At 48.6% G+C, this 27,568-nt stretch overlaps 1 protein-coding gene across 1 annotated transcript; it reads right to left on the bottom strand.

Moving 5' to 3' along the window:
* Positions 1 to 23,269, bottom strand: LOC148813370 (uncharacterized). The gene is made up of 25 exons (XM_088907972.1): positions 23,209 to 23,269; positions 22,156 to 22,179; positions 21,444 to 21,509; positions 20,528 to 20,663; positions 19,836 to 19,945; positions 19,044 to 19,129; positions 18,922 to 18,970; positions 17,268 to 17,357; positions 15,705 to 15,728; positions 11,762 to 11,827; positions 10,592 to 10,727; positions 9,392 to 9,501; positions 7,035 to 7,079; positions 6,672 to 6,807; positions 6,156 to 6,265; positions 5,630 to 5,674; positions 5,268 to 5,403; positions 4,752 to 4,861; positions 4,214 to 4,258; positions 3,852 to 3,987; positions 3,335 to 3,444; positions 2,808 to 2,852; positions 2,446 to 2,581; positions 1,935 to 2,042; positions 1 to 865 (listed from the first exon to the last, which is right to left on the bottom strand). Coding segments are annotated over exons 1-25 (2,091 nt in total). The 5' UTR covers positions 23,240 to 23,269; the 3' UTR covers positions 1 to 864.
* Positions 23,270 to 27,568: the final 4,299 nt, after the last annotated feature.

The following is a 27,568-nucleotide window of genomic DNA, read 5'->3' as shown; positions in this document are numbered from 1 at the left end:
AGCCGTATCAGAGTTTATTTTTCATTCCAGGACCAGGAGTTTAATTTCCTGTCACAAACAGTGTGATTAAAAGGCAGCATGTTAAGCAAGATAGTTGAATCGAAAATGGTGACATAGCAAGACACGTTTCAAGAATATTGTGAGCAGGTTTGGTGGGAGCATTGCAAAAAACATACAGTGCATACAGTGCAGTTGCAGTTGCCCTGGATGTGTCCACATAAAAACATAACATAACATCACTTCATTGGCCCTATACAGTTTCTTGCATGAGGAATTGGTCTTTTCGCAGACCCCAGCTTGCTCTCCAGGAGACACACAGACAGGGAGAGAGAAGCTGGGGGTCAGAGCACAGGGTCAGCTATTGTACAGCGCCCCTGGAGCAGGTGGGGTGAAGGGCCTTGCTCAGGGGCCCGACAGAGCAGGATTCCTCTGCCGGCTGCGGGATGTGAACCGGCAAACCCTTCCAGCCACAGGCGCAGATCCTGAGCCACAGAGCCACCGCTCTGCCCCGGTATGTTTCTAGGCTTGCAGAAATTATTTTCACTGTTAATGGGGGTGGGAGAACTGAGGGTCTTTGACTCCAGAGCGGAGACGACCAAGAGGGAGCTGGTCCTAGTATTTGCAATCAAAGAAACTGAGAGTGTTCAGAGCAAGGAGGGGCTTCTTTGGGACCGACGGTGATGCGTAGTCACAGAATCCGATGGACACCAACAGGGAGGGGCTTTAAAACGGAGAACAGCAGCTTACAACAGCCCTTTCCACAAGCAGGCAAATGATTGGGGGCAATCTTCTCCTATGAATTGTTGATTTTCTTCCGTTCCTGTCTTCGGAGTCCCATTGCAGGAGGAAGAGCGGGAAATCCGACCTGAAACAGAGAGAGCAAAGAACAACTGGATCAAATGACGTCTTTACTCAGTGTTCGAGTTTCACTGATCCGCAATCCTCAATTTCTCCGAGCGGCCGTTAGATCTCGGTAACAAAATAAGTACACGGCCGGTGGGGGAAACTCTGACAAATTTGGAATCAAGCCCAAAATCCTGAACCTTGTGGCAGAGTGGCAAGTCGCGCCCTGGTCTGGTCGAGCGAGCTGCGATTTGAACTGCGGCCCTTCCTGCTCGCTAGTCCCCCGTCACGATGGATGCAACGTACGAGCGAATCAGTGCAGGTTGGGCAGCAGCCGTTTCACCGCAGGAGGGTTCTGCGTGATCTGCAGGCAGGGCTAACAGGTCCGTCCCTCGGAGGAGACGTAAAACCGAGGTCCTGACTCTCTGTGGTCGTTAAAAATCCCAGGGCATTTCTCGAAAAGAGTAGGGGTGTAACCCCGGCGTCCTGGCCAAATTTCCCATTGGCCCTGACCAATCATGGCCTCCTAATAATCCCCATCTCTGAACTGGCTCCATCACTCTGCTCTCCTCCCCACTGAGAGCTGCTGTGTGGGGACCGTTCTGGTGCACTATGGCTGCCGTCGCATCATCCAGGTGGGGGCTGCACATTGGTGGCGGTAGTGGGATTCCCCATTACCTGTAAAGCGCTGTGAGTGGAGTGTCCAGAAAAGCACTATATAAGTGCAAGCAACAGTTGAGAGCAGTATTTCTATTGGATTAAAAGAGACGGATCCACAGGCCCTGCGTGTTTACAGTGTCACAGGGCCACTCCCCCTCCCTGGTTCTGAATCCCAGAACATGTGTCTGCGCAGACTTGGTGATTCAGTCTGTTTTTGTAGTGTAAATTGGAGGTGTTTTTCAAGTCGCTGTGTGCGTTTCACTTTCATTGAGGTTGGAGATGCACTCGCTGATGCTTCCTAACTCTCAAAATATAAAAATCGAGTTGCATGTGATGGAATGCGTGTACACCCTGTCCCTTGGACAGAATTCCAGTTACAAGCAAATTGTGGGGGGAGGTGTTTTGGGGCATATTGTTGAAAATCTACTCACTAAGGATCGCAGGAGTACTTGACGTCCAGGTATTTGAAGGTCCCATAACAGGGGTCTGGGAACACATCCGTTATAACCGAGACATCACACTGCGGTTTGCCATCACACCTGTTGGATTAAAGCAGCAAACAGCAGCACAGCAGTTATTGTCTTTCCCCCAGCTTTCTTACAGCAGAGTCCAGAGGGAACAGTTGTTGGTGGTCAGGAACTTACTGGTCTTGTTGTGCTCAAAGAGATTGGAATCAGAGTCTATTGCTGTAGACTGTTGTCTTGGTGGATCACTGTATCAGCTTATATACAGAATAGATCTGTTGGAATTCTCTTCGTTTTTCTTTGGGGTGGATGACACTGAATCTTAACACCGCAGCTACTGCGAATTACAGACTCAGAAGTGGCTCTCGGCTTTACTGAGATGGAACCGTTCACAAGGCTTTTGGTAGCTGACGGGAGCTCATGTCAGCTGATCTGAAGGTTCTGTCGGGAAGACGTGTTCGATACTTGTGTCTCTCACCTCTGGGACATGATCGACAGCGTGCTGGGCAGGTAACACTGGTCGTTGGTCACCTGGTCAGAGGGGCGGCCTTGACTGCAGGTGTAGCCGTCAGTGCGTCCGTAGTTGGCACTCCGGACGTTAATGAAGCCCTCCTCTGTCAAAGACAAGATGATGGGGAAAGACCATCGTATGCAGTCGTCCATGCCAAGCTCTCCAGGCGTTAGTCCTATTAAAAGCTAACCGTCCTGGCTCAAGGCCTCTCCACTACGCCTGATTGTTCAGGCAAGACGGTGGCTCACAGATGTGTTCATGGAGATGAGTTTTGACCCTCTGAATATTGTCATTTCCCCACAATGCAATCAGCTGTTGCTCAGTCTTACCGCAGCTCAGCTGACTGACTGTTCCCCAGCAAGATATGCTTCTCTCTGGCAAAGAAGAAACTGTGTTAGATGCAGGAAATATGCACAGACTGCACAAAAGAACACTATTGTTTTCTGAAGCTTCATTTGCGCATGCTGACAAGGACATGGTGTTGATCAATTCTGAAGGCTAAAATGGAATGCTTTCTCCTGATCAAAATTAACTTCTGAATTCTTTCAAATGGGGCTTTGATCTTCCTTTGCGCATCACGGTCTCCCACCATGTGCTCTTTCTCACGGGATGGGGGTTCAATGGTGATGTTTCTAGGCCACCCTGAGAGTCCTCTTCCCACATGTCCATACCAGGAGAAGCCGCTCACCGACTGATGAAACCCATGGCAAGAGGTGGACGAGTCACAGCCATCTTGGACAGTGAGTCACCGAGAACCGTTCGACTCCAACTTGAGTGACATGACTCTCCCCTGACTAAATCCACACCCCAACAGAACGACATACTAAGCAGACAGAGACCAGGAAGAGATACTCACTATATGGGCTGCAGGAGTACTGGACGTCCAGGTACTTAAAGGTCCCATAACAGGGGTCTGGGAACACATCCGTTATAACCGAGACATCACACTGCGGTTTGCCATCACACCTGTTGGATTAAAGCAGCAAACAGCAGCACAGCAGTTATTGTCTTTCCCCCAGCTTTCTTACAGCAGAGTCCAGTGGGAACAGTTGTTGGTGGCCAGGAACTTACTGGTCTTGTTGTGCTCAAAGAGAGTGGGATCAGAGTCTAATGCTATAGACTGTTGTCTTGGTGGATCACTGTATCAGCTTATATACAGTATAGATCTGTTGGAATTCTCTTCGTTTTTCTTTGGGGTGGATTACACTGAATCTTAACACCGCAGCTACTGTGAATTACAGACTCAGAAGTGGCTCTCATGTGGCTTTACTGAGATGGAACTTTTCACAAGGCTTTTGGTAGCTGACGGGAGCTCATGTCAGCTGATTCGAATGTTCTGTCGGGAAGACGTGTTTGATACTTGTGTCTCTCACCTCTGGGACATGATAGACAGCGTGCTGGGCAGGTAACACTGGTCGTTGGTCACCTGGTCAGAGGGGCGGCCTTGACTGCAGGTGTAGCGGTCAGTGCGTCCGTAGTTGGCACTCCGGACGTTGATGAAGCCCTCCTCTGTCAAAGACAAGATGATGGGGAAAGACCATCATATGCGGTCGTCCATGCCAAGCTCTCTAGATGTTAGTCCTATTAACAGCTGACCGTCCTGGCTCAAGGCCTCTCCACTACGCCTGATTATTCAGGCAAGACGGTGGCTCACAGATGTGTTCGTGGAGATGAGTTTTGACCCTCTGAATATTGTCATTTCCCCACAATGCAATCAGCTGTTGCTCAGTCTTACCGCAGCTCAGCTGACTGACTGTTCCCCAGCAAGATATGCTTCTCTCTGGCAAAGAAGAAACTGTGTTAGATGCAGGAAATATACACAGACTGCACAAATGAACACTATTGGTTCTGAAGCTTCATTTGCGCATGCTGACAAGGACATGGTGTTGATCAGTTCTGAAGGTTAAAATGGAATGCTTTCTCCTGATCAAAATTAATTTTTGAATTCATTCAAATAGGGCTTTGATCTTACTGTGCGCATCACAGTCTCCCACCATGTGCTCTTTCTCACGGGACGGGGGTTCAATGGTGATGCCTCTAGGCCACCCTGAGAGTCCTCTTTCCACATGTCCATGCTGGAAGCACTGCCAGGAGAAGCCGCTCACCGACTGATCAAACCCATGGCAAGAGGTGCACGAGTCACAGCCATCTTGGACAGTGAGTCACCGAGAACAGTTCCACTCCAACAAGAGTGACATGACTCTTCCCTGATTGAATCCACACCCCAACAGAACGACATACTAAGCAGACAGAGACCAGGAAGAGATACTCACTATATGGGCTGCAGGAGTACTGGACGTCCAGGTACTTAAAGGTCCCATAACAGGGGTCTGGGAACACATCCGTTATAACCGAGACATCACACTGCGGTTTGCCATCACACCTGTTGGATTAAAGCAGCAAACAGCAGCACAGCAGTTATTGTCTTTCCCCCAGCTTTCTTACAGCAGAGTCCAGAGGGAACAGTTGTTGGTGGTCAGGAACTTACTGGTCTTGTTGTGCTCAAAGAGAGTGGAATCAGAGTCTATCGCTGTAGACTGTTGTCTCGGTGGATCACTGTATCAGCTTATATACAGTATAGATCTGTTGGAATTCTCTTCATTTTTCTTTGGGGTGGATGACACTGAATCTTAACACCGCAGCTACTGCGAATTACAGACTCAGAAGTGGCTCTCAGTGGCTTTACTGAGATGGAACCGTTCACAAGGCTTTTGGTAGCTGACGGGAGCTCATGTCAGCTGATCTGAAGGTTCTGTCGGGAAGACGTGTTCGATACTTGTGTCTCTCACCTCTGGGACATGATCGACAGCGTGCTGGGCAGGTAACACTGGTCGTTGGTCACCTGGTCAGAGGGGCGGCCTTGACTGCAGGTGTAGCCGTCAGTGCGTCCGTAGTTGGCACTCCGGACGTTAATGAAGCCCTCCTCTGTCAAAGACAAGATGATGGGGAAAGACCATCGTATGCAGTCGTCCATGCCAAGCTCTCCAGGCGTTAGTCCTATTAAAAGCTGACCGTCCTGGCTCAAGGCCTCTCCACTACGCCTGATTGTTCAGGCAAGACGGTGGCTCACAGATGTGTTCATGGAGATGAGTTTTGACCCTCTGAATATTGTCATTTCCCCACAATGCAATCAGCTGTTGCTCAGTCTTACCGCAGCTCAGCTGACTGACTGTTCCCCAGCAAGATATGCTTCTCTCTGGCAAAGAAGAAACTGTGTTAGATGCAGGAAATATGCACAGACTGCACAAAAGAACACTATTGGTTCTGAAGCTTCATTTGCGCATGCTGACAAGGACATGGTGTTGATCAATTCTGAAGGTTAAAATGGAATGCTTTCTCCTGATCAAAATTAACTTCTGAATTCTTTCAAATGGGGCTTTGATCTTCCTGTGCGCATCACGGTCTCCCACCATGTGCTCTTTCTCACGGGATGGGGGTTCAATGGTGATGTTTCTAGGCCACCCTGAGAGTCCTCTTCCCACATGTCCATGCCAGGAGAAGCCGCTCACCGACTGATGAAACCCATGGCAAGAGGTGGACGAGTCACAGCCATCTTGGACAGTGAGTCACCGAGAACCGTCCGACTCCAACTTGAGTGACATGACTCTCCCCTGACTAAATCCACACCCCAACAGAACGACATACTAAGCAGACAGAGACCAGGAAGAGATACTCACTATATGGGCTGCAGGAGTACTGGACGTCCAGGTACTTAAAGGTCCCATAACAGGGGTCTGGGAACACATCCGTTATAACTGAGACATCACACTGTGGTTTGCCATCACACCTGTTGGATTAAAGCAGCAAACAGCAGCACAGCAGTTATTGTCTTTCCCCCAGCTTTCTTACAGCAGAGTCCAGAGGGAACAGTTGTTGGTGGTCAGGAACTTACTGGTCTTGTTGTGCTCAAAGAGATTGGAATCAGAGTCTATTGCTGTAGACTGTTGTCTTGGTGGATCACTGTATCAGCTTATATACAGTATAGATCTGTTGGAATTCTCTTCGTTTTTCTTTGGGGTGAATTACACTGAATCTTAACACCGCAGCTACTGCGAATTACAGACTCAGAAGTGGCTCTCGGTGGCTGTACTGAGATGGAACCGTTCACAAGGCTTTTGGTAGCTGATGGGAGCTCATGTCAGCTGATCCGAAGGTTCTGTCAGGAAGACGTGTTCGATACTTGTGTCTCTCACCTCTGGGACATGATCGACAGAGTGCTGGGCAGGTAACACTGGTCGTTGGTCACCTGGTCAGAGGGGCGGCCTTGACTGCAGGTGTAGCGGTCAGTGCGTCCGTAGTTGGCACTCTGGACGTTGATGAAGCCTTCCTCTGTCAGAGACAAGATGATGGGGGAAAGACCATCATATGCGGTCGTCCATGCCAAGCTCTCCAGGCGTTAGTCCTATTAAAAGCTGACCATCCTGGCTCAAGGCCTCTCCACTACGCCTGATTGTTCAGGCAAGACGGTGGCTCACAGATGTGTTCATGGAGATCAGTTTTGACCCTCTGAATATTGTCATTTCCCAACAATGCAATCAGTTTTTGTTCAGTCTTACCGCACTTCAGCTGACTGACTGTTCCCCAGCAAGATATGCTTCTCTCTATCAAGAAAGAAACTGCAGTTAATTCCAGGAAACATATACAGACTACACAATTTCACACGGTTTGGTTCTGAATCTTCAATTTGAGCATGTTAACAAGGGCACAGTTTTGTAACAATTCTGAAGTTAAAAGTGTCACGATTTTCCTCTTCGAAATGAACCATCCCCTCAATGAATCGATGTGTCCTTTGATTTCCCTGTGTGCCTTAAATCTCCTTTTCTGTCTTTCAGGTGACAGAATTCCAATTTGACGACCCTTTGTTAATTGGCAGACGCAGTTAGACAACAGATGTTCTGCCAAGAGGCAAGATGGGCTCAGTGTCCCGACCGCCAGTCAGCAGAGATCAACCCGCAAGAGAGCTAGCCAGGGTTAATAATAACAAGCGCTGCTGTGGATCCGCCAGCACATACTCTACCGTGTGGCACGCAGCGCTATTTAGACCAAGACTTGGTTCTCGCTGCTCGGTATTGATTCCTCTTCGAGAGTCCTGTCCTCGCCTTTGTGCTAACCCTCTCGCTATACTTCTGAACTCTTTTGTGGCTTTCTGAGCACGAGCTCGCCTATCATTCTTGGATGGGATGCCTGTCTCGGTATCGTCCGGCTTCTGGACTTCCTTTTGCCTTTTGGCCACGAGCTCGCCCAACGTTTTGGATCGGTTGGACGTTCCAGTACCTGTCTCCTCCATCGTCTGCATAGGTTCCTCGTACCTCAACACTCGGATCCCTTACACGCAGCTGTGACGGAGTGAGTGGTTGTGTTGCAATACAATGTGTGTTCTGCGACTGAACCTCCCGCTAGGGGCCGCATAAATACCGCAGGGCTTGTGTGCAAACTCCTGGGTGGACTACAACTTCACTTCCACACTCTTCTAGACACACAGCAGCACAACTAGAGACTCTTCTAGATATAGAGCAACAGAACTAGACACACTCTTCTACACACACAGCAGCACAACTAGAGACTCTTCTAGATATAGAGCAACACAACTGGACACACTCTTCTAGACACAGCAGCACAACAAGAGACTCTTCTAGATATAGAACAACAGAACTAGACACACTCTTCTAGACACACAGCAGCACAACTAGACACTCTTCTAGATATAGAGCAACACAACTAGACACACTCTTCTAGACACAGCAGCACAACTAGACACTCTTCTAGGCACACAGCAGCACAACTAGAGACTCTTCTAAATATAGAGCAACACAACTGGACACACTCTTCTAGACACACAGCAGCACAACTAGACACTCTTCTAGACACAACAACACAACTTGAGACTCTTCTAGATATAGAGCAACACAACTGGACACACTCTTCTAGACAACCAGCAGCACAACTAGACACTCTTCTAGATATAGAGCAGCACAACTAGACAAACTCTTCTAGACACAGCAGCACAACTAGAGACTCTTCTGGGCACACAGCAGCACAACTAGAGACTCTTCTAAATATAGAGCAACACAACTGGACACACTCTTCTAGACACACAGCAGCACAACTAGACACTCTTTTAGATATAGATCAACACAACTGGACACACTCTTCTAGACACACAGCAGCACAACTAGACACTCTTCTAGATATAGAGCAACAGAACTAGAGACACACTTCTACACACACAGCAGCACAACTAGAGACTCTTCTAGATATAGAGCAACACAACTGGACACACTCTTCTAGACACACAGCAGCACAACTAGAGACTCTTCTAGATTAAGAGAATCATGGGCAGTTCTCATTTCCCCAGAACAATACGTACCACCACTGCCACCAGAGAAAAAGCAAACCCCGCCCCCTTATCTCGTAAGTACGACAAAAGTGTCTCGGAATGACCAGAACATTTTCTCGCAATGACGAGATCGTAACTCTCGCGCATTTCGGGGGCGATCATGCGATGGCACACTTGTTAAATAATATCGCTATGGGGGGGGTTTACAGTCTGAAGCAGTGGGACTGATCGGTGGTTTATCACGGAACCACTGCTGGCTAAACCCCGAGTCGTTAGTCCATCCAGACAAAGTCTGCAGCCGCAGATCAGCGGATCGTCCCCGTCCAATTATTTCCCAGACTTGAAAGCCGTCCATCTGTCGCATCGGGAGATTTGTAGCTGAGAAGCCCCGACTTCGGAAAGCCGGAGGCGCCGCTGAAGATGCGTGGACTTTCATCAGCGCGGTCAACGCAGACAGAAAGCTTAGCCTACGTGCGAGCAGCATGGCTCAGCTCCTGCTGCATCCAGACCCCCCCCCCCCCCCCCCTCCGGACAAACTGTACATCAAGCAGACGGAGACAAGGAGGAGGTACTCACTAGACGGAGTGCAGCTGTACGTTACGTTCAGGTATTTATAAGTACCATCACAGGGGTCTGGGAACACGTCGTTCGTAGCGGCGATGTCGCACTGGGGTTTGCCGTCGCACCTGTCGGATTCAAACGCCACAGAACAGTCTTAACAGTCCTCGATCCGTCTTGTGAAAATAACCGTTGCTGTTCGCCGGTCTCGACGAGTACCAAATCTAGCAGAAACGGTCTTGGTTCAAGTACTTTGTTGTATAGAAAGAACGCTTTTTCTGCTTTTTCTTTTTCTTATTAACTTATACGTCATTTAACAGTAGCGGTTATGCTGCGATTACTTGTCGGATGTTGGCGTTAGATCGAATATCTACTCGGTTACGGCAAATTACTCAGGAAATTACTCAAATTAATCATGAAACTAACGATGACATTTCACTGGTTGGGTGCCAAGCTTTTTTTTTGGCCAGGCTTATAATTGGTCATTGTTCAGTTTTTGGACTTGATCAAAACTCTCCGTCCTGGAGTTACTGCTTGTGTGTGTGTGTGTGTGTGTGTGTGTGTGTGTGTGTGTGTGTGTGTGTGTGTGTGAAGGCGGAAGTGGATTCTCTTGATTTTCTCAGCTCTCGAAAATCTTGATCTCGATTTGTCCTCTCATACTCCTTTGCATTTACATTTAGACTTTGGGGAGGACCCAGTGCATTATTTAATAAAGATCAGCATTGTAGTCGTTTGTAATTTCAAGCAACAGTAGAAAACATTATATCGTATAATATAATATTATATATATTATATATAATATAATATAATAATATAATATATATTATATAGTATAACGATCCCCTTATACTGTACCTGGTATTGGCTGCTGTATTGGTGGACATGTGGTGGAGAGAGATGACAAAAAAGGTATTCAAGGAAAAGATTGGCTTACTGTAGTATGTACAATTTCAGGAAATCACATCACAGGTGACTGAGGTAGAGCAGCAGAAGAATTAATAGAGAGTCCTCTGTTTTGAATCCTTCAAAGAGAACTGCTTTCATCCCTCACGAACTTTCCTTAAAAGAACTCCCTATTTCTCAGGCTGTACATCTTAACTTGAGACCGAACCTCTCTCTGCAGTGCAACAGAATTGCAGGAACTAGGCTTTGGAAAGCAGGCTGGAGTCAGTGGGTTTAGTGGAAGGATCTTTTCCCACTGGTGTTTGTGGATCTCACCTCTGGGTAATGAGCGACAGCGTGCTGGGCAGGTAACACTGGCCGTTGGTCACCTGCTCTGAGGGGCGGCCCTGACTGCAGGTGGAGCGGTCCCTGCGTCCGTAGTTGGCACTCTGGATGTCAATGAAGCCCTCCTCTGCGAAAGACAAGGTCGTGGGGGAAAGGCCTGGAGAAGGAGCGTCGCCCAGTCCAGACAGCCCGCTCCAAATGAACTTGGTGCACCAGTGAATTGGTGAACTTGGTGCACCAAGTTGGTGAACTTGGTGCACCAAGTTGGTGAACTGGTGCACCAATGAATTGGTGAACTAGTGCACCAAGTTGGTGAACTGGTGCACCAATGAATTGGTCCAAGTCGGTGAACTTGGTGCACCAATGGTGAACTGGTGCACCAATGAATTGGTGAACTTGGTCATCGCCAATTGGGAGATGTTCCTAACCGCTGGCATCCTGTATACTGACAAATTAGTGGGAAGGCTGCCAGGTCAACCCCCAAAGGCTCTTTCCTTTGTCTTGAAATTGGGATTCCCGGGGACCTGAAAACGAGATTGCGTTGCTTTTCCGGGGAAGGAAGGAAGAGGTCCCTCTCCGGCACCCCCTTCACGTGGATGAAGTGGAATCGGGATGGTCTCTTGTGCTACTGGGGAGAACTCATAGTGCGGGATCCCCCCAACGCAAGCCGGCTCCCGGACCGATTTTTTCACGAGGAGTGACAAACACCCCAGACGAAAGCGTCAACTGTGGCCGAACCCGCTTGGATGAGGGCTGAGCTCCTGGCCAGAGGACAAGGAGACCAGGACAACCCCCCACCCCACCCCACCCCTGCAGGGTGACCAAGGGGGTAGCTGCAGAGGGAGGTGGAGGTGGGAGACGTGCAAGGGCGATCTCGTAGGCAAACCGGCAAACCCTTCCAGCAACACGTGCGGATCTTTAGCCACTGTGCCACCACTCTGCCCCTAAATGGTGATGATTATTGTATTGAACATATATATGTATATTTATATTATAAATTTCATGTGTTGTGTTGTGTTGTGTTGTGTTGTGTTGTGTTGTGTTATGCTGAAACATGTGGAACACTACAACTGGGAACCACTGATGTAGCGGAGGAATTCTACAACCTGACCCTCCCTCCATACCCCTGCTGCTATGTGCTACATTCCCAGGCAGTCTTACCACAGGAGAGCTGAGCGGAGAAGCCTTCACAGGCGATGCTTTCTCTTGTCACAGCTGGGCAAAATCCTGGAATATTAATCCAACTTTATTTGTCATTATACTTAACGCGGGTGCATGGTATAGTGAAAAAGGGTTTCACGTTCGTCTCTCGGGTGCAGTGTAGCAATAGAACAGCAGACAAGACAATAGACGGTAATACAAGAACAGTAAGTGTGAACAACAGTATGCTGCCAGTGCAAAATTGTGAAAAGCTGTGCAAATCCGCCAACAGAGAAAAGCATACAAACAGGACAAAAATGGTGCAAAAGTAATTCGGCGAACATTGCAAAAATCATATGGCGATTATTAAACAGTACAATTTTAAGTACAATTTCGGCTTACATTCAGTTGTCGTGTGTGTGTAACAATCTAATGAGTTAAGCTCTTTGTCTGTGTATCGTGCCAAACGGTGCTTTTAGTGAATTCCAAGCTGCGTTTTCATAAGAAGAGGATGAATTAAAAGGCAAATTCAAGCTGCGCGATTCAGATTGCCAGAGAATATACAATCGATGAAGATGGGGGGAAAAAATCAAGAAGACAATGACATTCATTTGGGCTGGTTCCTCGTTATTTTAACGGCCGATAGGATTCTAAATGGAATCTGTAATCTGCGCGCGTGGCAGGCTACCACCTGGGCGGGACGCCAGTCCATCGCTGGGCAGGTGCAAGCCAATCACACATGGGGGCAATTTGGAGGCCACGGAGGGAAATCTGGCCCGGGCGCTGGGATAACTCCCTGCTGTTCTCGAGAAACGCCCCGGGATTGTTAATGACCACTGAGAGTCAGGACCTCGGTTTGACGTCTCATCCGAAAGACAGCGCCCACTACAGTCCAGTGTCCCCACCACTATACTGGGGCATCAGGACCCACACGGACCGCAGGGTGAGCGCCCCCTGCTGGCCCCCACTAACACCTCTCCCAGAAGCAACCTTAGTTTTTCCCAGGAGGTTTCCCATCCAGGTACTGGCCAGGCTCTCACCTGCTGTGCTCCAGTGGGGGTGGGCTGTCAGCTGGGAGCTGCAGGGTGATATGGCTGCTGGCCCATAGTATAATGCGCCCTCACAAAATAGTAACATTCCCCCCTTCTTCCAAGTCAAATTTAATTTCACTTGAAATAACAACACCCAAGGATTAAGTGATCTGAAAGGATTAAGGCGTGAAAAGTTTGGTTGAACCCGCTTGGCTGAGGGCTGACCTCCTGGCCAGAGGACGACGGGGGGCTGGGACCCCCCTACAGAGGGAGGGATGACCCAGGGGCAGCGGCAGAGGAGGAGATGGGGTGGAGGAGGGAGGCGAGGGAGAGGAAGGGGATCGCGTACTGTACAGTATTTACAGGGTTTCGAGAGGGGAAACGACACCAGGGGCGATCGCTAATTCCTGGAGGCCAACTTGGCTGTTGCCACCCCTCCCGAACTTGTGGAAATTTCGTTACCAACTCCAAACAGAATACCGTTCTCTTGCAACACACAGCGCGCTGAAGAGCCAGGAACAGCCCGTCTGGTGCCACCCATCCACCACCATAATGGTCCCCATCAGGGAGACCGTATCGGATACCAAATTAAAGACGTAAACAAATAAGACCTTTGTCCCCTCTGCAATAAAACTCCTCAATGAATGAGTGTAAATGTATTCTCCCCTCTGCCTACTGTAACGGAACAGTTCTTTCCAGACCCTATGCAGACGACACAATCCGGGGTGGAGTGAGGAAACACTAGGAAAAAGCCATGCAGGGATCGGGAATGAATACGGGGGGCTAGTCCAAAGTGCGCAGGTGTCCGGGGGGGTGAGTCCGGGGCAAACCATCCGGTTGCAATCCAAAGGGGGGCAAAGTCCAACGCCGGGGAGTCCATCCGAGAACGAACGAGATTACAAACTGGAACCGGGTCAGAACCCGGGGGGGAGGGGAACGGGACCAGGCACTTCCAGGTCCCGGACTCGCACGATACGGAGATCGGATGCAGAGGCCGGGATTAACGTCAGCGCCTGGCTTTTAAGGTGGACTGGGAACGAGGGGGCAGGTGCGCACAGTCAAGTCCGAAGTGAGAGGGCCGGAGCGCCCTTAAGGGGGAGGGACTACAGTCGTGACGATGTCTAAACGTTGGAGTTCTCTTATCTTGAAAATGGATTTCTCGGTAGGTGTGAAAATGCTACAGTACACATTAAAGCACTTATAACTCACTTTTTTTTTCAGATAGATTTCCTTATTTTCAAGGCAAATCATGAGCTACAGTATCTAAAGCCAGCAGCCATATCACCCTGCAACTCCCAACAGACAACCCACTGAAGCTCAGCAGGTGTGAGCCTGGTCAGTACCTGGATGGGGAGACCTCCTGGGAAAAACTAAGGTTGCTGCTGGGAGAGGTGTTAGGTGTTAGTGACTACAGTCATTTCTGTATGTATCGCACACGGCTGTGGTGATCTCGGGTGACTTCGTGGGAATTTTTTGTCTTTTTGGCTCGCGTATTCTTTACTGTCACGGGAGACAGCAGGAGACCGATTTCCGCCGGAGTGGACGATGGAGCATCCTCCGGTGATGTAAGCCGTAGTGCTGGGGGGGGTCTCAAATTCTCCGGATTCCAGGAATGGGAACTCTCGTGAAATCAAGCAGTTAACCTGTCTTAGGCGTGGGTACGATTTTCCATCAGGCTATTCGCTCGGGACTTATTTCAAAAAGCCCACTTTCTGAAAAGTCCAGTTACTTATTAGACGCCTGAAAATTGTTTATAGAATACGTGCAATACATGGAAATGGGCAATTTATGGATTATTCACAACTGTGCACAAGTTGCAATAGTGACTGTGTAATAGTGAGCAATATCTATACTGTGTATTACATCTTCCTTGTGTTCTGTACATTCATACTTTTTGTGTGTGTGTGTGCGCTTTTCCTGTTTTGTTTGTAATTCTTTATTACGTTTCTTTTTGAAATGTATTTATTGCATTACGACATTTGTGCTGTACTGTGCTGTTGATTGTGCCTGGCTGCTGTAGCACGTGAATTTTCCCGCACGGGATTAATGAAGTACCCACCTACCTTAGAAAGGCACAGTTATTGCCAGCAGCCCTATCACTCTGAAGCCCCCCCCCCCCCCCCCCCCCCCCCACTGGAGCTCAGCAGGTGTGAGCCTGGTCAGTACCTGGAGGGGAGACCTCCTGGGGAAAACTGAGGTTGCTGCTGGGAGAGGTGTTAGTGGGGCCAGCAGGGGGCGCTCACCCTGCGATCTGTGTGGGTCCTAATGCCCCAGTAAAGTGGCGGGGGACACTAGACTGTAAACAGGCGCCGTCCTTCGGATGAGACGTCAAACCGAGGTCCTGACTCTCTGTGGTCATTAAAAATCTCAGGGCGTCTCTGGAAAAGAGTAGGGGTGTAACTCCGGCGTCCTGGCCAAATTTCCCATTGGCTCTTACCAATCATGGCCTCCTAATAACCCCCCCTCTCTGAACTGGCTTCATCACTCTGCTCTCCTCCCCACTGAGAGCTGGTGTGTGGGGAGCGTTCTGGCACACTATGGCTGCCGTCGCATCATCCAGGTGGGGGCTGCACACTGGTGGCGGTAGTGGGATTCCCCCTGACCTGTCAAGCGCTTTGCGTGGAGTGTCCAGAACAGCGCTATAGAAGTGTCAGCAATAATAATAATAAAATTAGGAGTATGGGAATCACGCAGTTAATGAATTCGCAAAGCTAGGTGACAGAGCTCAGGAGGAGAGCAAAAACTCATGACGACTACATCTTCCGGGGAGAAGGCGTAGCCTAGACTTGTGAGGATATGTTGACTTGCGATGCGGCGCGGTTGGACGAAAAAGCCGCTTTAAGGTCAAAGTTCAGATCTCTGAAGGTTCCGCATCGGAAGCCGGCGGACGAGAATTGAGAACCGAGACGAAAGGCTCACTCCGTCTCACTCACCAAAGCAGCAGGAGGGAAGCAGGACTGAAAGAGAAAAAAACAGACCATCGGATGAGCCAGTCTCGTCCTCCTGTACAGCTGGAGACAGACGTTTCAGGCAGAAGACATATGCAAAACGCGGGTCGGTTGTTCAGTGTGTTGCTGGTCGCGTTTACATTTGAAATGTGTCGTTTTCTGCGGGTGTAATATGTTTGTGGAGGAAAGAAGCCGGAAACTTTAGGACATTTTGTCGGCCATGACTGCTTTCTGGTTCTCCGGTGCTTCAGGTATCATCGACATCGCTCTGGTGGCGAAAGACAAGATTCGTTTTTTAAAACGCGGCTTTTTTTTTTGGACAAGTAGACGTTTTCTAGAGGGCTTGCCTTGAGTGTAAACTCCTTGTTAAAGAAGGAGCTGGCAGCCCCACTAAAACTGAGCCTGAGCCTCAGTACCTGGAGGGGAGACCTCCTGGGAAAAACTAAGGTTGCTGCTGGGAGAGATGTGTTAGTGGGGCCAGCAGGGGGCGCTCTCACCCCGCGGTCGGTGTGGGTCCTAATGCCCCAGTATAGTGTATTTTAAAATTCGTATTTTAATCAAAATCCAGGAAGCAAAATCTAAATGAATCCAAGTGAAGAAAGAAAACAAGAAATTAAATTCGCAATCTAGCACCGAATGCTGTAATAGCTATGATTAATCACAATAGTCAAAGTTATCCAATTAAATTGTTGATGGAATAGAATTGAGAGCATTTAATGCGTTTGGTTTGATTTAAACTTTTTAGCCTCAGTTTTTCCGGGTTCCATTTTCGAGCCTGGGGATTTTAACGTTCCTTTCGGCTCGGTTCTCCTCTCACAAGCTTTCAAAAGGAGCTTGTTATTGTACAGGTATGAACTCAACAGACTGAAGGGGTGGCGTGAAGCTCCGGAGTCTGGGCTCGTACGAGATCGTTTCTCTCCTGCGCGCTGACCTGCTGCGAATGTCGGCGTGAAATTCAAAGACACCGTTGCTCCTCTGTCCGAGATCTTGCACATTTGTACTCTACGTGAGTACTGAACCCCATCAAAGCTGTCCCTTCAATCTGATCTGTCCGTCGATACGCCTTTCCCCCCCCCTCTCTTAAAGCGTTTTTATACGCTCCACCTTTTCATTCGGCTTAATGTATTTGGACTTGCAAATGTAAGATTTTTAAAACGGCAAAAGACACATTACAGCCGTTCCCGTTCCTGTGTTTCCCGTCCACAGCCGAAAACTAGTGTTTCTTTTCTTTAAGTGCTTGTAATGAAACTTGATCTGTTCTAGTGCATCGCATAACTTTTTATTTTTAGCTATTTTGAGTAGGTTTTGGACAAAACCGCAGCAGTACATTACAAAGTGAACTGTCGACTTACAGGGGTCGACTTTGACGAACAAGCGCTTTAGCAAATGAACTACAAATCAAATAAGCTCTTGAGTGAAATTCGTTCTAAACGTTAACGCGCAGGCAGTGGTTATTGTAAAAAGGCAGTTCCTGTACTCTTAACACCGGTCTTTTTAAACCTGCTGTGGATAATTACTGGATAAGCCTGTAGAAGAAGCAATACTTACAGATCGCCACGCAGAATTCTCTACGCAACATTGCGGCTGGGACGAACTCAACAACACTTCTGAATTGAACGAGCACACTCCGTGAAACAGCTTTTTTTTTATTATTATCAGCGGCGAGGGGAATTTGATATGATCTTGATAGGAACTCGTTTATCGGAAAAACAAATGCTATGACTTCCTTGTTCCTTTTTCCTCATTCTGGGGGGGAAATCTTAATTCCATTCTAGGAAAGCAACGTTATTGTTGCTGTAAGGAGAGGTAACTGGAGTCCTGGGAAGCATATGACATAAATATTGTAACGCTTACGGCCGACAGGTACTGTGTAAGAGCCGGCGTACCAGAGCAGGTGACGTCACCGCCCTTCCCTGTGATAGCAGGACTATAGCTACTGGGCTGCAAAGAGATCTCTCTTTAGCTCACGGGGCTAGGTCGCTGCAGAGAGACGCGGAAGTCCCGGGTTCGAGCCCCGGACGGTGTGGGGCCGACCTGATGCGGCAAGGGCGCCCGCCTGAGCCCCCGTTGCGTTACATTGGTGTCAGAAGCGGGGTGGGATAGCCCTTCGCCGGGGACGGCGATTTAAGCGGGGGAGAGTGTAACGCTTACGGCCGACAGGTACTGTGTAAGAGCCGGCGTACCAGAGCAGGTGACGTCACCGCCCTTCCCTGTGATAGCAGGACTATAGCTACTGGGCTGCAAAGAGATCTCTCTTTAGCTCACGGGGCTAGGTCGCTGCAGAGAGACGCGGAAGTCCCGGGTTCGAGCCCCGGACGGTGTGGGGCCGACCTGATGCGGCAAGGGCGCCCGCCTGAGCCCCCGTTGCGTTACAATATGTTTATTTACGCCCTGTTGGTTTATGAATCCTAATTTGGTCAAATGCTGCAAAATGTCGTGTCAAAGCAATGCATTTTAATCAAACAGACAACCACGTTTTTTTTACTTATTTTATTGTTCTGGTGGTTACTTTGTATTACGTACTAGTTTGTAACGTACTGTGTACATTGTGTGGTGTTGTCTCTTGTACCGTGTGTGTCGTCTGCTGTCCTGTTTGTCCTGAGAGCTCCGCACCAATTAGATGTCACGGTTGTAGTCCCTCCCCCTTAAGGGCGCTCCGGCTCTTTTCCCCACTTCGGACATGAATTGGTGCACCTGCCCCCCTGTTGCAGCCCACCTTAAAAAGCCAGACGCTCACTCTGTTCCGGGCTCTGCACTGGTTCCTGTACCAGGCGAGTCCGGGACCGGTAGCGCTTCCGTTACATTAGAATCCCAGTGTACATGGACTGTACATACAGCAATAAACTCCTCCACCCCTCTATTTCTACATTATTGCACGAATGATGAGTGAGAATGAATTGAGACAAATCTCCAGACTGTGCAAACACCCTGCTCACTTTATTGGGGGCCAGAGTGTAACATTTAAGCAGGTAGGCGAAGCTGTGAACTGGAGCAGTTTTTTTAAGAAGCTACATATGCAAAACAAAATCGGCACCATTCGTTTTCTATACCAAGGGTGGTCCGGCAGGAAAGCAAAAGCCAACCCGGCTAATGTCGGACAATTCCAGATCGGGGTGGGTGGAGGAAATAATCAAGTCATTCATAAGCGGTGCTTCCACCTGGAATTCGCAGAGAGAAGCCAGGCTCAGCACGGAGTTCGAACTGCTGATCCCGGACCCATCAGTGTTGAAGAAGCCCCCGCGCGTCTTTCTCTGTAACAGAGTAAGAAGTCCAGCGTTATGACGTCACATCCCCCCTTCCTGATATGAGCCCCTCTTCTCCTGCCTCCATCCAGCTCATCTTGGTCAGTCGAAAGAACTTGGCGGCTTCGCAGCGGTTGGGGCTGTGAAGGGCAAAGAGGCGAGGGGTGTCTGGGAAACAGAAATCACCATGGCGACCGGCAGAAATGTAGAAATCTGGCTCCGGTCTGGGGGGGGGGTGGTCATTACTCCTGACCTGGCTTGTGTGCCTGCTGTTGTACATGAGATCTCAGGAATAATAATGATAATTACTTACACTTATATAGAGCTTTTCTGGACACTCCACTCAAAGCGCTTTACAGGTAATGGGGAATCCCACTACCGCCACCAATGTGCAGCCCCCACCTGGATGATGCGCCAGAACGCTCCCCACCCAGCAGCTCTCAGTGGGGGACGAGAGCAGAGTGATGAAGCCAGTTCAGAGAGGGGGGTTATTAGGAGGCCATGATTGGTCAGGGCCAATGGGAAATTTGGCCAGGACACCGGGGTAACACCCCTACTCTTTTCGAGAAACGCCCTGGGATTTTTAATGACCACAGAGAGTCGGGACCTCGGTTTTACGTCTCATCCGAAGGACGGCGCCTTTTCACTCTCCCCACTGAGAGCTGCTGTGTGCTGAGCGGACTGGTGCATCATCCAGGTGGGGCTGCACATTGGTGGCGGTAGTGGGATTCCCCATGACCTGTACAGCGCTTTGAGTGGGGTGTCCAGAAAAGCGCTCTATAAGTGCGAAGAAGTATTGTTGTTAATATTATTCTTATTAATAATTACACAAGAGAAGCCAAGAAGCAGAAGCAAGCAAGGAGGTGGTACTCACTACACGTGACGCAGCTGTAGGTGATGGTGAGGTACTTATAGGTGCCGTAACAGGGGTCGCAGAACACGTGATTTGAGGCCTTCACCGTACACCATCTCCTGCCCGCACACCTGTCGGTTCAAAACGCCACACGTAGCACATTTTGTACATTTTTGGACGACGGGCGATGGTCCCGTTGTTGGTCCTGTTGCTGGTCAAGTACTTATTTTACCAGTATGCACACCCCCTTACGATGGTTTCGACAGCTCTGACTTATACCCGGTCCCCTTCAAATCCTGCTGGTCGATTAAAACTTACCTCATCGGATAAATAGCGCGCGAGACTCTACGCAGTGATTATTAATATCAAAAATCACCAGCCGGCATTCACCCTCTTAATTACATAACTTATTTACTGTTGCGTTTATCTTTCTACAGCCCAGGTTGTGGACGCAGGAAAGACCAGAAGACGACGGAGGAGAGGAACCAAAAACTCCTTAGTACGGAGAAAAGAAACCTCTGGGGGTCCCAGGTCAACTGGCTGCCCAATCCCTTTGGGCATGCTCACATTATATCATCTTTTAAAACAAAGGAAATAAATGAATGAATGAATAAATTCTGTGGTAGAATGCTTGGTGAACGTGCGAGGCTCAACTAGGCTTTCGAAGAGGCCCTGGGAGGCGTTTTCTGAATGCGGGGTTTTACGGCGCTCACCAATGGGACACGATGGCCAGCGCGCGGGGCTGGTAGCAGTGGACGTTGGTCAGCTGCCCAGGGGGTCTGCCTTGACCGCAGGTGTAGCGGTCCGTGCGGCCGTAGTTGGCGCTGTGAATCCGAATGAAGCCCTCCGCTGTCGAGCACAGAAAGACCAGGACACGCTGCATTACCGTCGTATTTGCTCCTCAGTATCGTCCAGCTGTCTGCTCTCCAGGGTGGATTAAGGCCGTGGGCAGCCTTCCTTCTGAAGTCGATGCAATCTTCATTGCGTTATCATATAATGAGTTTCTGCCCGGCGGTGTGTGTGTGTGTGGAGTTTGCATGGTCTCCCCCATGTTGTCATTTTCCTACCCACAATCCCCGAGACAAGCAGGTGGCTTTCTGGGAAAATCTGTGTGTCTTTATAGCTCCACAGAAGGTATGATTGCAGTTTTAGACCTGTGCCATCAGTAATGTTGCTACATGGCGGAACTGCAGTTGTGTTACCTAACTAAACTGGGCGCTGGGAGGCATGGTGGAGCGGAGGTCAGCGTTAGCTGCCTCGCAAGTGCTGGGGCCCCTGGGGTTCAGTTGCGGGCGAGGGGTGCTGGTGCTGTGTGTGTGGAGTTTGCATGTTCTCGCCTTGTTCTCGCGGGTTTCTCCCACAGTCCAGAGACATGCTGGTTGGCTTCTGGGAGCATTGGCTCGGAGGGTGAGTGTGTGTATGTCTGTGTGTGTCCTGTGATGGACTGGCGTCCCGCCCAGGGTGTACCCTGCCTTGTGCCCAGTGCTTGATGGGATAGGCTTTCCCCCCCACGATCCTGAATTATAAGCAGGGGGTGCAACAAAGGGTCTATTTCCAGACTACTCCCCCCTCCCTCCCGCCCACACTCATACCCCAGTCGCTAGGTGTTGCAGTCTGCATGAGTCTTACCACAGTAGAGCTGGCTGGAGAAGTGCTCACAGGTAATGCTCTGTCGTACACCAGGTGGACAATATCCTGGAAAATTGTGGAGGAAAACACATTAACAAATTGGTTAATGGGACCAGCAGGGGGCGCTCTCACCCTGCGGTCTGTGTGGGTCCTAATGCCCCAGTATAGTGACGGGGACACTATACTGTAAACAGGCGCCGTCCTTCGGATGAGACGTCAAACCGAGGTCCCGACTCTCTGTGGTCATTAAAAATCCCAGGGCGTCTCTCGAAAAGAGTAGGGGTGTCACCCCGGCGTCCTGGCCAAATTTCCCATTGGCCCTTACCAATCATGGCCTCCTAAAAACCCCACTCTCTGAACTGGCTTCATCCCTCTGCTCTCCTCCCCACTGAGAGCTGCTGTGTGGGGAGCGTTCTGGCGCACTATGGCTGCCGTCGCATCATCCAGGTGGGGGCTGCACATTGGTGGCGGTTGTGGGATTCCCCATGACCTGTCAAGCGCTTTGAGTGGAGTGTCCAGAAAAGCGCTATATAAGTGTAAGCAATTATTATTATTATTAGTATTATTATTATTACAGCTCAGGCTTGTTTTGTTTTGTTTTTTTTTAACTGACTCTGAATGGTTGTTTGCGAGGGGATTGAGCAGGACTCGGGTGTCGGCGGTGCACCGTAAGAATGCAGTAGCGGAGAATCGAGAATTCCGCCTCACTCACCAAAGCAGCAGGGAGGAGCCAGCACTGAAAGAGAAAAACCAGAGAGCAGTTTTTGAACCCGCGTCGCCTTCCTTCACAACTGAAGACGGACGTTTCCGGTAGAAGCGCCACCGACTAACGCATAACAAACGCGACTTGTTGCCGCTCCTGTTTAAATTTGAAACGCAGCGTTTTCTAGAGCTATTTCGAATATTTTGTGGGTCTGTTTTCGGCGGGGGGACCCTTCTGGGCTGATCTGCAAACTTATATGAAAGAAGAGGCTAATATTGCGATTATTAATAGTTATTGCTATTTTAAAGCACTACACGGTATGTTAGACCTCGACCCATTTGAAATAACACCAAAATATCGTTTGGAATGGACTTAATTAGTAGACTGGCACCTTATTGTATGCACTGAAAAGGTCTTGGGAGAGTCCCGTGTTTGAACACGTTTTAGATAGACGTAAAGGCGGATTTGCCGACTACTTTGAGATGTTCAAACACGCAAGCGGACCTTATCTTTATTTACTCTCTGTTCAAACTTTTCGCACAATGCGCGCTGGTATCGTAAAAATGTTCCCCCCTTGCCGACGTGCCAGATAATGTTCTACGCGCTCTTGTTTGAATGGTATTTTCTTTTTTGGTTGTGTAAATAAATAAAAAAAAATGACATTCTGTAGGTCGTATGATAACTTTCCGGTTCTCCCGCGTTTTTGCAACGATCCTGTTATCTATACCTTTCAGTTCCAGGACGTTTTTAACTGCTCCGGGGTTGAATTCTAATTAAAAGCTTTAGGGATTTAGCTGGATTGTCATTTCAGCGGTACGTTAGCATATTACGTTCATTTTGAACAAAAAAAAAAATTGACAACGACGCGCTGGCCTCATAAGCGTCGCCTTTAACGACCGAGAGGTGTAATGTGTGAGGAAGCTGAGGAATAAAGCTCTTAAAAAGTTCGTGCAGCGTGGTTATTGTCGAAGGCGCTGTATTTTAGCACTGGCCTTTTAAGCCCGCGGTAGTGAGTTCATTTCTACTGGCCGTTACTGGGAAAGACAGAAAAGTCATACTTACAGATGAGCGCGCAGAGTACTCTGGACAACATGGCGGCTTTTTTTTTTTAAGAAGAGAGAGAATGGCGATTTCTGAGTTTAAGGAACGCCAAGCTGCCTTTTATCGCTGGTGAGAGGGGGGAGGGGGTAAACGATACGATCTCGTTGGCCAAAAAAGGCAACTTTTGCGCAGTTGGTTTGGTTTTTTTTTCCCGTTCTGAGAAAGCGGCGAGGAGAGGAGAGGTCGGAGTTGGCGTCATCGCTGGGGTTGAGACAGCGCCATGATGGAGGCGAGATAAGAGAGTGAAAATAAAGGGGACGGAAATCAAGGTGGGCAGGAGAGTGGGGGGGGGAAAGGGGTTCAGTTCCAGATGCGGGGTGGTGCGCTGTCTGAGGGGGGGGGGGGAGTTTGCATGTTCTTCCCTCCTCCATGTTCAAGTGGGTCCCCTCCCGCACTCCAAAGGGCCGAATGGTAGCTTAATTGGCTTAATTGGGAACATTTAGTCCTGCTGTGAGTGCGTCTACCGGTGTCGTGTGCAGCCCCCACCTGGATGACGCTCCAGAACGCTCCCCACACACACAGCAGCTCTCAGTGGGGAGGAGAGCAGAGGGATGAAGCCAGTTCAGAGAGGGGGGGTTATTAGGAGGCCATGATTGGTGAGGGCCAATGGGAAATTCGGCCAGGACGCTGGGGTGACACCCCTACTCTTTTCGAGAACCGCCCTGGGATTTTTAACAAGCACAGAGAGTCAGGACCTCGGTTTTACGTCTCATTCGAAGGACGGCGCCTGTTTACAGTCCAGTGTCCCCCGTCACCATACTGGGGCATTAGGACCCACACAGACCGCAGGGTGAGCGCCCCCTGCTGGCCACACTAACACCTCTTCCAGCAGCAACCTTAGTTTTCCCCAGGAGGTCTCCCCATCCAGGTACTGACCAGGCTCACACCCGCTGAGCTCCAGTGGGGGCTGCCAGTTGCAGGGTGATATATTTGTAAAAAAATATCTATACCGTGAAAAGGAGAAGTATTGGCCCAGGGCAGTGAAATTGCTGTTGTGTACTTTTCTTTTGAAACGTCTGCTCTAGATCAGAAGATAACTGTGGGGCAATGTTGTGCGAATGTGAGGCAAACAGACCTTTTTTTTTTTTTTAACGTTGAGCTGTGCTAGAACGAAGCGGTTCTTGTTCTTCCACCCACCTCTCTCTTCCCGTCAGCGTATCGCCGGAATTAATAATAATAATAATAATAATAATAATAATAATAATGATAAACTTTATTTCATATAGCGCCTTTAAAGGTGGCTTCTCAAAGCGCTTTACAGGATGACAACAACGATAAATAAGAAGAATACACCAGATAAAACACAATTACAACACACAGAGGAGACCGGGGGTGGTGGTACTAAGAGAAGCAGAGGGGTGAAGAATGGATCCAGTTCAGTAAAGGCTCTTCTGAAGAAGAGGGTTTGGAGTCTGGATTGGCAGGAGTTTAGAGAAGGTGACTCTCTGATATCCTTGGGCAGAGAGTTCCAGAGCTTGGGGGCACAACAGGAGAAGGCCCTGTCACCCCTAGAGTGTAGACGGGCCTGGGGGGTCAGTAAGGAGGGCAGAATTGGAAGAGTGAAGGTTGCGAGGTGGGGAGTAGGGCGATGATAGTTCAGACAGGTACTGAGGCGCCCAGCCACGCAGAGCCTTGTAGGTGAGCAGGAGGATTTTGAAGTCTACACGGAATTTGACCGGAAGCCAGTGCAGGGACTCCAGGATGGGAGTAATGTGAACACTTGCACTAGACCTGGTCAGGAGTCCGGCTGCCGAATTTTGCACGTACTGGAGTTGGTTCAATGTGGATTTAGAAACCCCAGCGAGCAGAGCATTGCAGTAGTCAGTAGAAACTGGTGTAACGTTAGGTCACATAATCTTGCCATGCAAGTGACGGCTTCGAGTTGATAAATTGATAAATGTCCTGCAGTAAAACCGACTATTTTGTTTTTAAAAACAAATTGTGTTGTTCCCATTGTAGCTTTGCCTTTTACATAATCATTTTTATGATCTATTCTTATAAAAATATATATGAACACCTATATGTGAAAAGCCTCATAGGCATTGCTCTGTGACTGAATGTAATTCAAAGCCCTCGTTTTTAAGAAGCGTGTTTTTGCACTTGAACGTTTTTGCTGTTGGCCATCCAAGCTGTAAATATGCTGCACAACTAGAGACTCTTCTAGATATAGAGCAGCACAACTGGACACTGTCTTCTAGACACACAGCAGCACAACTAGAGACTCTTCTAGATATAGAGCAACACAACTGGTCACACTCTTCTAGACACAGCAGCACAACTAGACACTCTTCTAGATATAGAGCAACACAACTAGACACACTCTTCTAGACACACAGCAACACAACTGGTCACACTCTTCTAGACACACAGCAGCACAACTAGACACTCTTCTAGACACACAGCAGCACAACTAGACACTCTTCTAGATATAGAGCAACACAACTAGACACTCTCGAGACACACAGCAGCACAACTAGAGACTCTTCTAGATATAGAGCAACACAACTAGACACACTCTTCTAGACACACAGCAACAAGACACGCAGTTCGAGACACAGGAACACAACTAGACACACAGTGAGTCTATACAGTGTGTCCAGTAAGTAGACACACAGCAGCTCCACTAGAGACTCTTCTAGATATAGAGCAACACAACTGGACACACTCTTCTAGACACACAGCAGCACAACTAGACACTCTTCTAGACACACAGCAGCACAACTAGAGACTCTTCTAGATATAGAGCAACACAACTGGACACTGTCTTCTAGACACACAGCAGCACAACTAGAGACTCTTCTAGATATAGAGCAACACAACTGGACACACTCTTCTAGACACACAGCAGCACAACTAGAGACTCTTCTAGATATAGAGCAACACAAGTGGACACACTCTTCTAGACACACAGCAACACAACTAGAGACTCTTCTAGATATAAAGCAACACAACTAGACACTCTTCTAGATATAAAGCAACAGAACTAGACACACTCTTCTAGACACACAGCAACACAACTGGACACACTCTTCTAGACACACAGCAGCACAACTAGACACAAAGCAGCACAACTAGACACTCTTCTGGATATAGAGCAACACAACTAGACACACTCTTCTAGACACACAGCTGCACAACTAGAGACTCTTCTAGATATAGAGCAACACAACTGGACACACTCTTCTAGACACACAGCAACACAGCAACAAGACACACACTTCGAGACACAGGAACACAACTAGACACACAGTGAGTCTATACAGTGTGTCCAGTAAGAGTCTGTATAGGAGTGTGTGTGTCTATACAGTGTGTGCAATAAGAGTCTGTACAGGAGTGTGTGTGTCTATACAGTGTGTGCAATAAGAGTCTGTACAGGAGTGTGTGTGTCTATACAGTGTGTCCAATAAGAGTCTGTACAGGAGTGTGTGTGTCTATACAGTGTGTCCAATAAGAGTCTGTACAGGTGTGTGTGTGTGTCTATACAGTGTGTCCAATAAGAGTCTGTACAGGAGTGTGTGTGTCTATACAGTGTGTCCAATAAGAGTCTGTACAGGTGTGTGTGTGTCTATACAGTGTGTCCAATAAGAGTCTGTACAGGAGTGTGTGTGTCTATACAGTGTGTCCAATAAGAGTCTGTACAGGTGTGTGTGTGTCTATACAGTGTGTCCAATAAGAGTCTGTACAGGAGTGTGTGTGTCTATACAGTGTGTCCAATAAGAGTCTGTACAGGAGTGTGTGAGTCTATACAGTGTGTCCAATAAGAGTCTGTACAGGAGTGTGTGTGTCTATACAGTGTGTCCAAAAAGAGTCTGTACAGGTGTGTGTGTGTGTCTATACAGTGTGTCCAATAAGAGTCTGTACAGGAGTGTGTGTGTGTCTATACAGTGTGTCCAATAAGAGTCTGTACAGGTGTGTGTGTGTCTATACAGTGTGTCCAATAAGAGTCTGTACAGGTGTGTGTGTGTGTCTATACAGTGTGTCCAATAAGAGTCTGTACAGACAGTAGTACAGCCCCTAGTCTGTCTATGTCCTTTACAATGAGATCAGTCAGTATTGGTCAGTACTGTGTCCCTCAGGTCCAGAGCTGGTCAGTGGGTCAGTAGTATTTTAAAAGTACACTACAGTACTCTTTTCAGTGCAGTTTTTAAAAAAAACGATTTTACACTCTTTTTTTTTTTTACTTTTCTGTGTTTTCTCACAAGTTACTCAAGTTCTCATGAGAAACAAGTTTAAAAACATTAGCCAGGCGGTCACGTTTTAGAGAGGCGGGTTTAGGTCTGTGATTGGTCAGAATGCGCGGAGTGACACAGATTCCGACCTA

Source organism: Atractosteus spatula, assembly GCF_055471065.1.
Source record: "Atractosteus spatula isolate fAtrSpa1 chromosome 10 unlocalized genomic scaffold, fAtrSpa1.hap1 SUPER_10_unloc_1, whole genome shotgun sequence".
Taxonomy (NCBI): Eukaryota; Metazoa; Chordata; class Actinopteri; order Semionotiformes; family Lepisosteidae; genus Atractosteus; species Atractosteus spatula.
Note: the sequence above shows the minus strand (reverse complement) of the source record. Positions and strands in the feature narration are given on the sequence as shown.

Coding starts and splice junctions, on each gene's coding strand:
- LOC148813370 (XM_088907972.1), bottom strand. CDS start 23,239: ATGTTGTCCAGAGTACTCTGCGCGCTCATCT. Junction 5,675..6,155: donor GTACTCCTGCAGCCCATATA/GTGAGTATCTCT, acceptor CTTCTTTGCCAG/AGAGAAGCATATCTTGCTGG. Junction 2,043..2,445: donor CTGTCGATCATGTCCCAGAG/GTGAGAGACACA, acceptor TTAATCCAACAG/GTGTGATGGCAAACCGCAGT.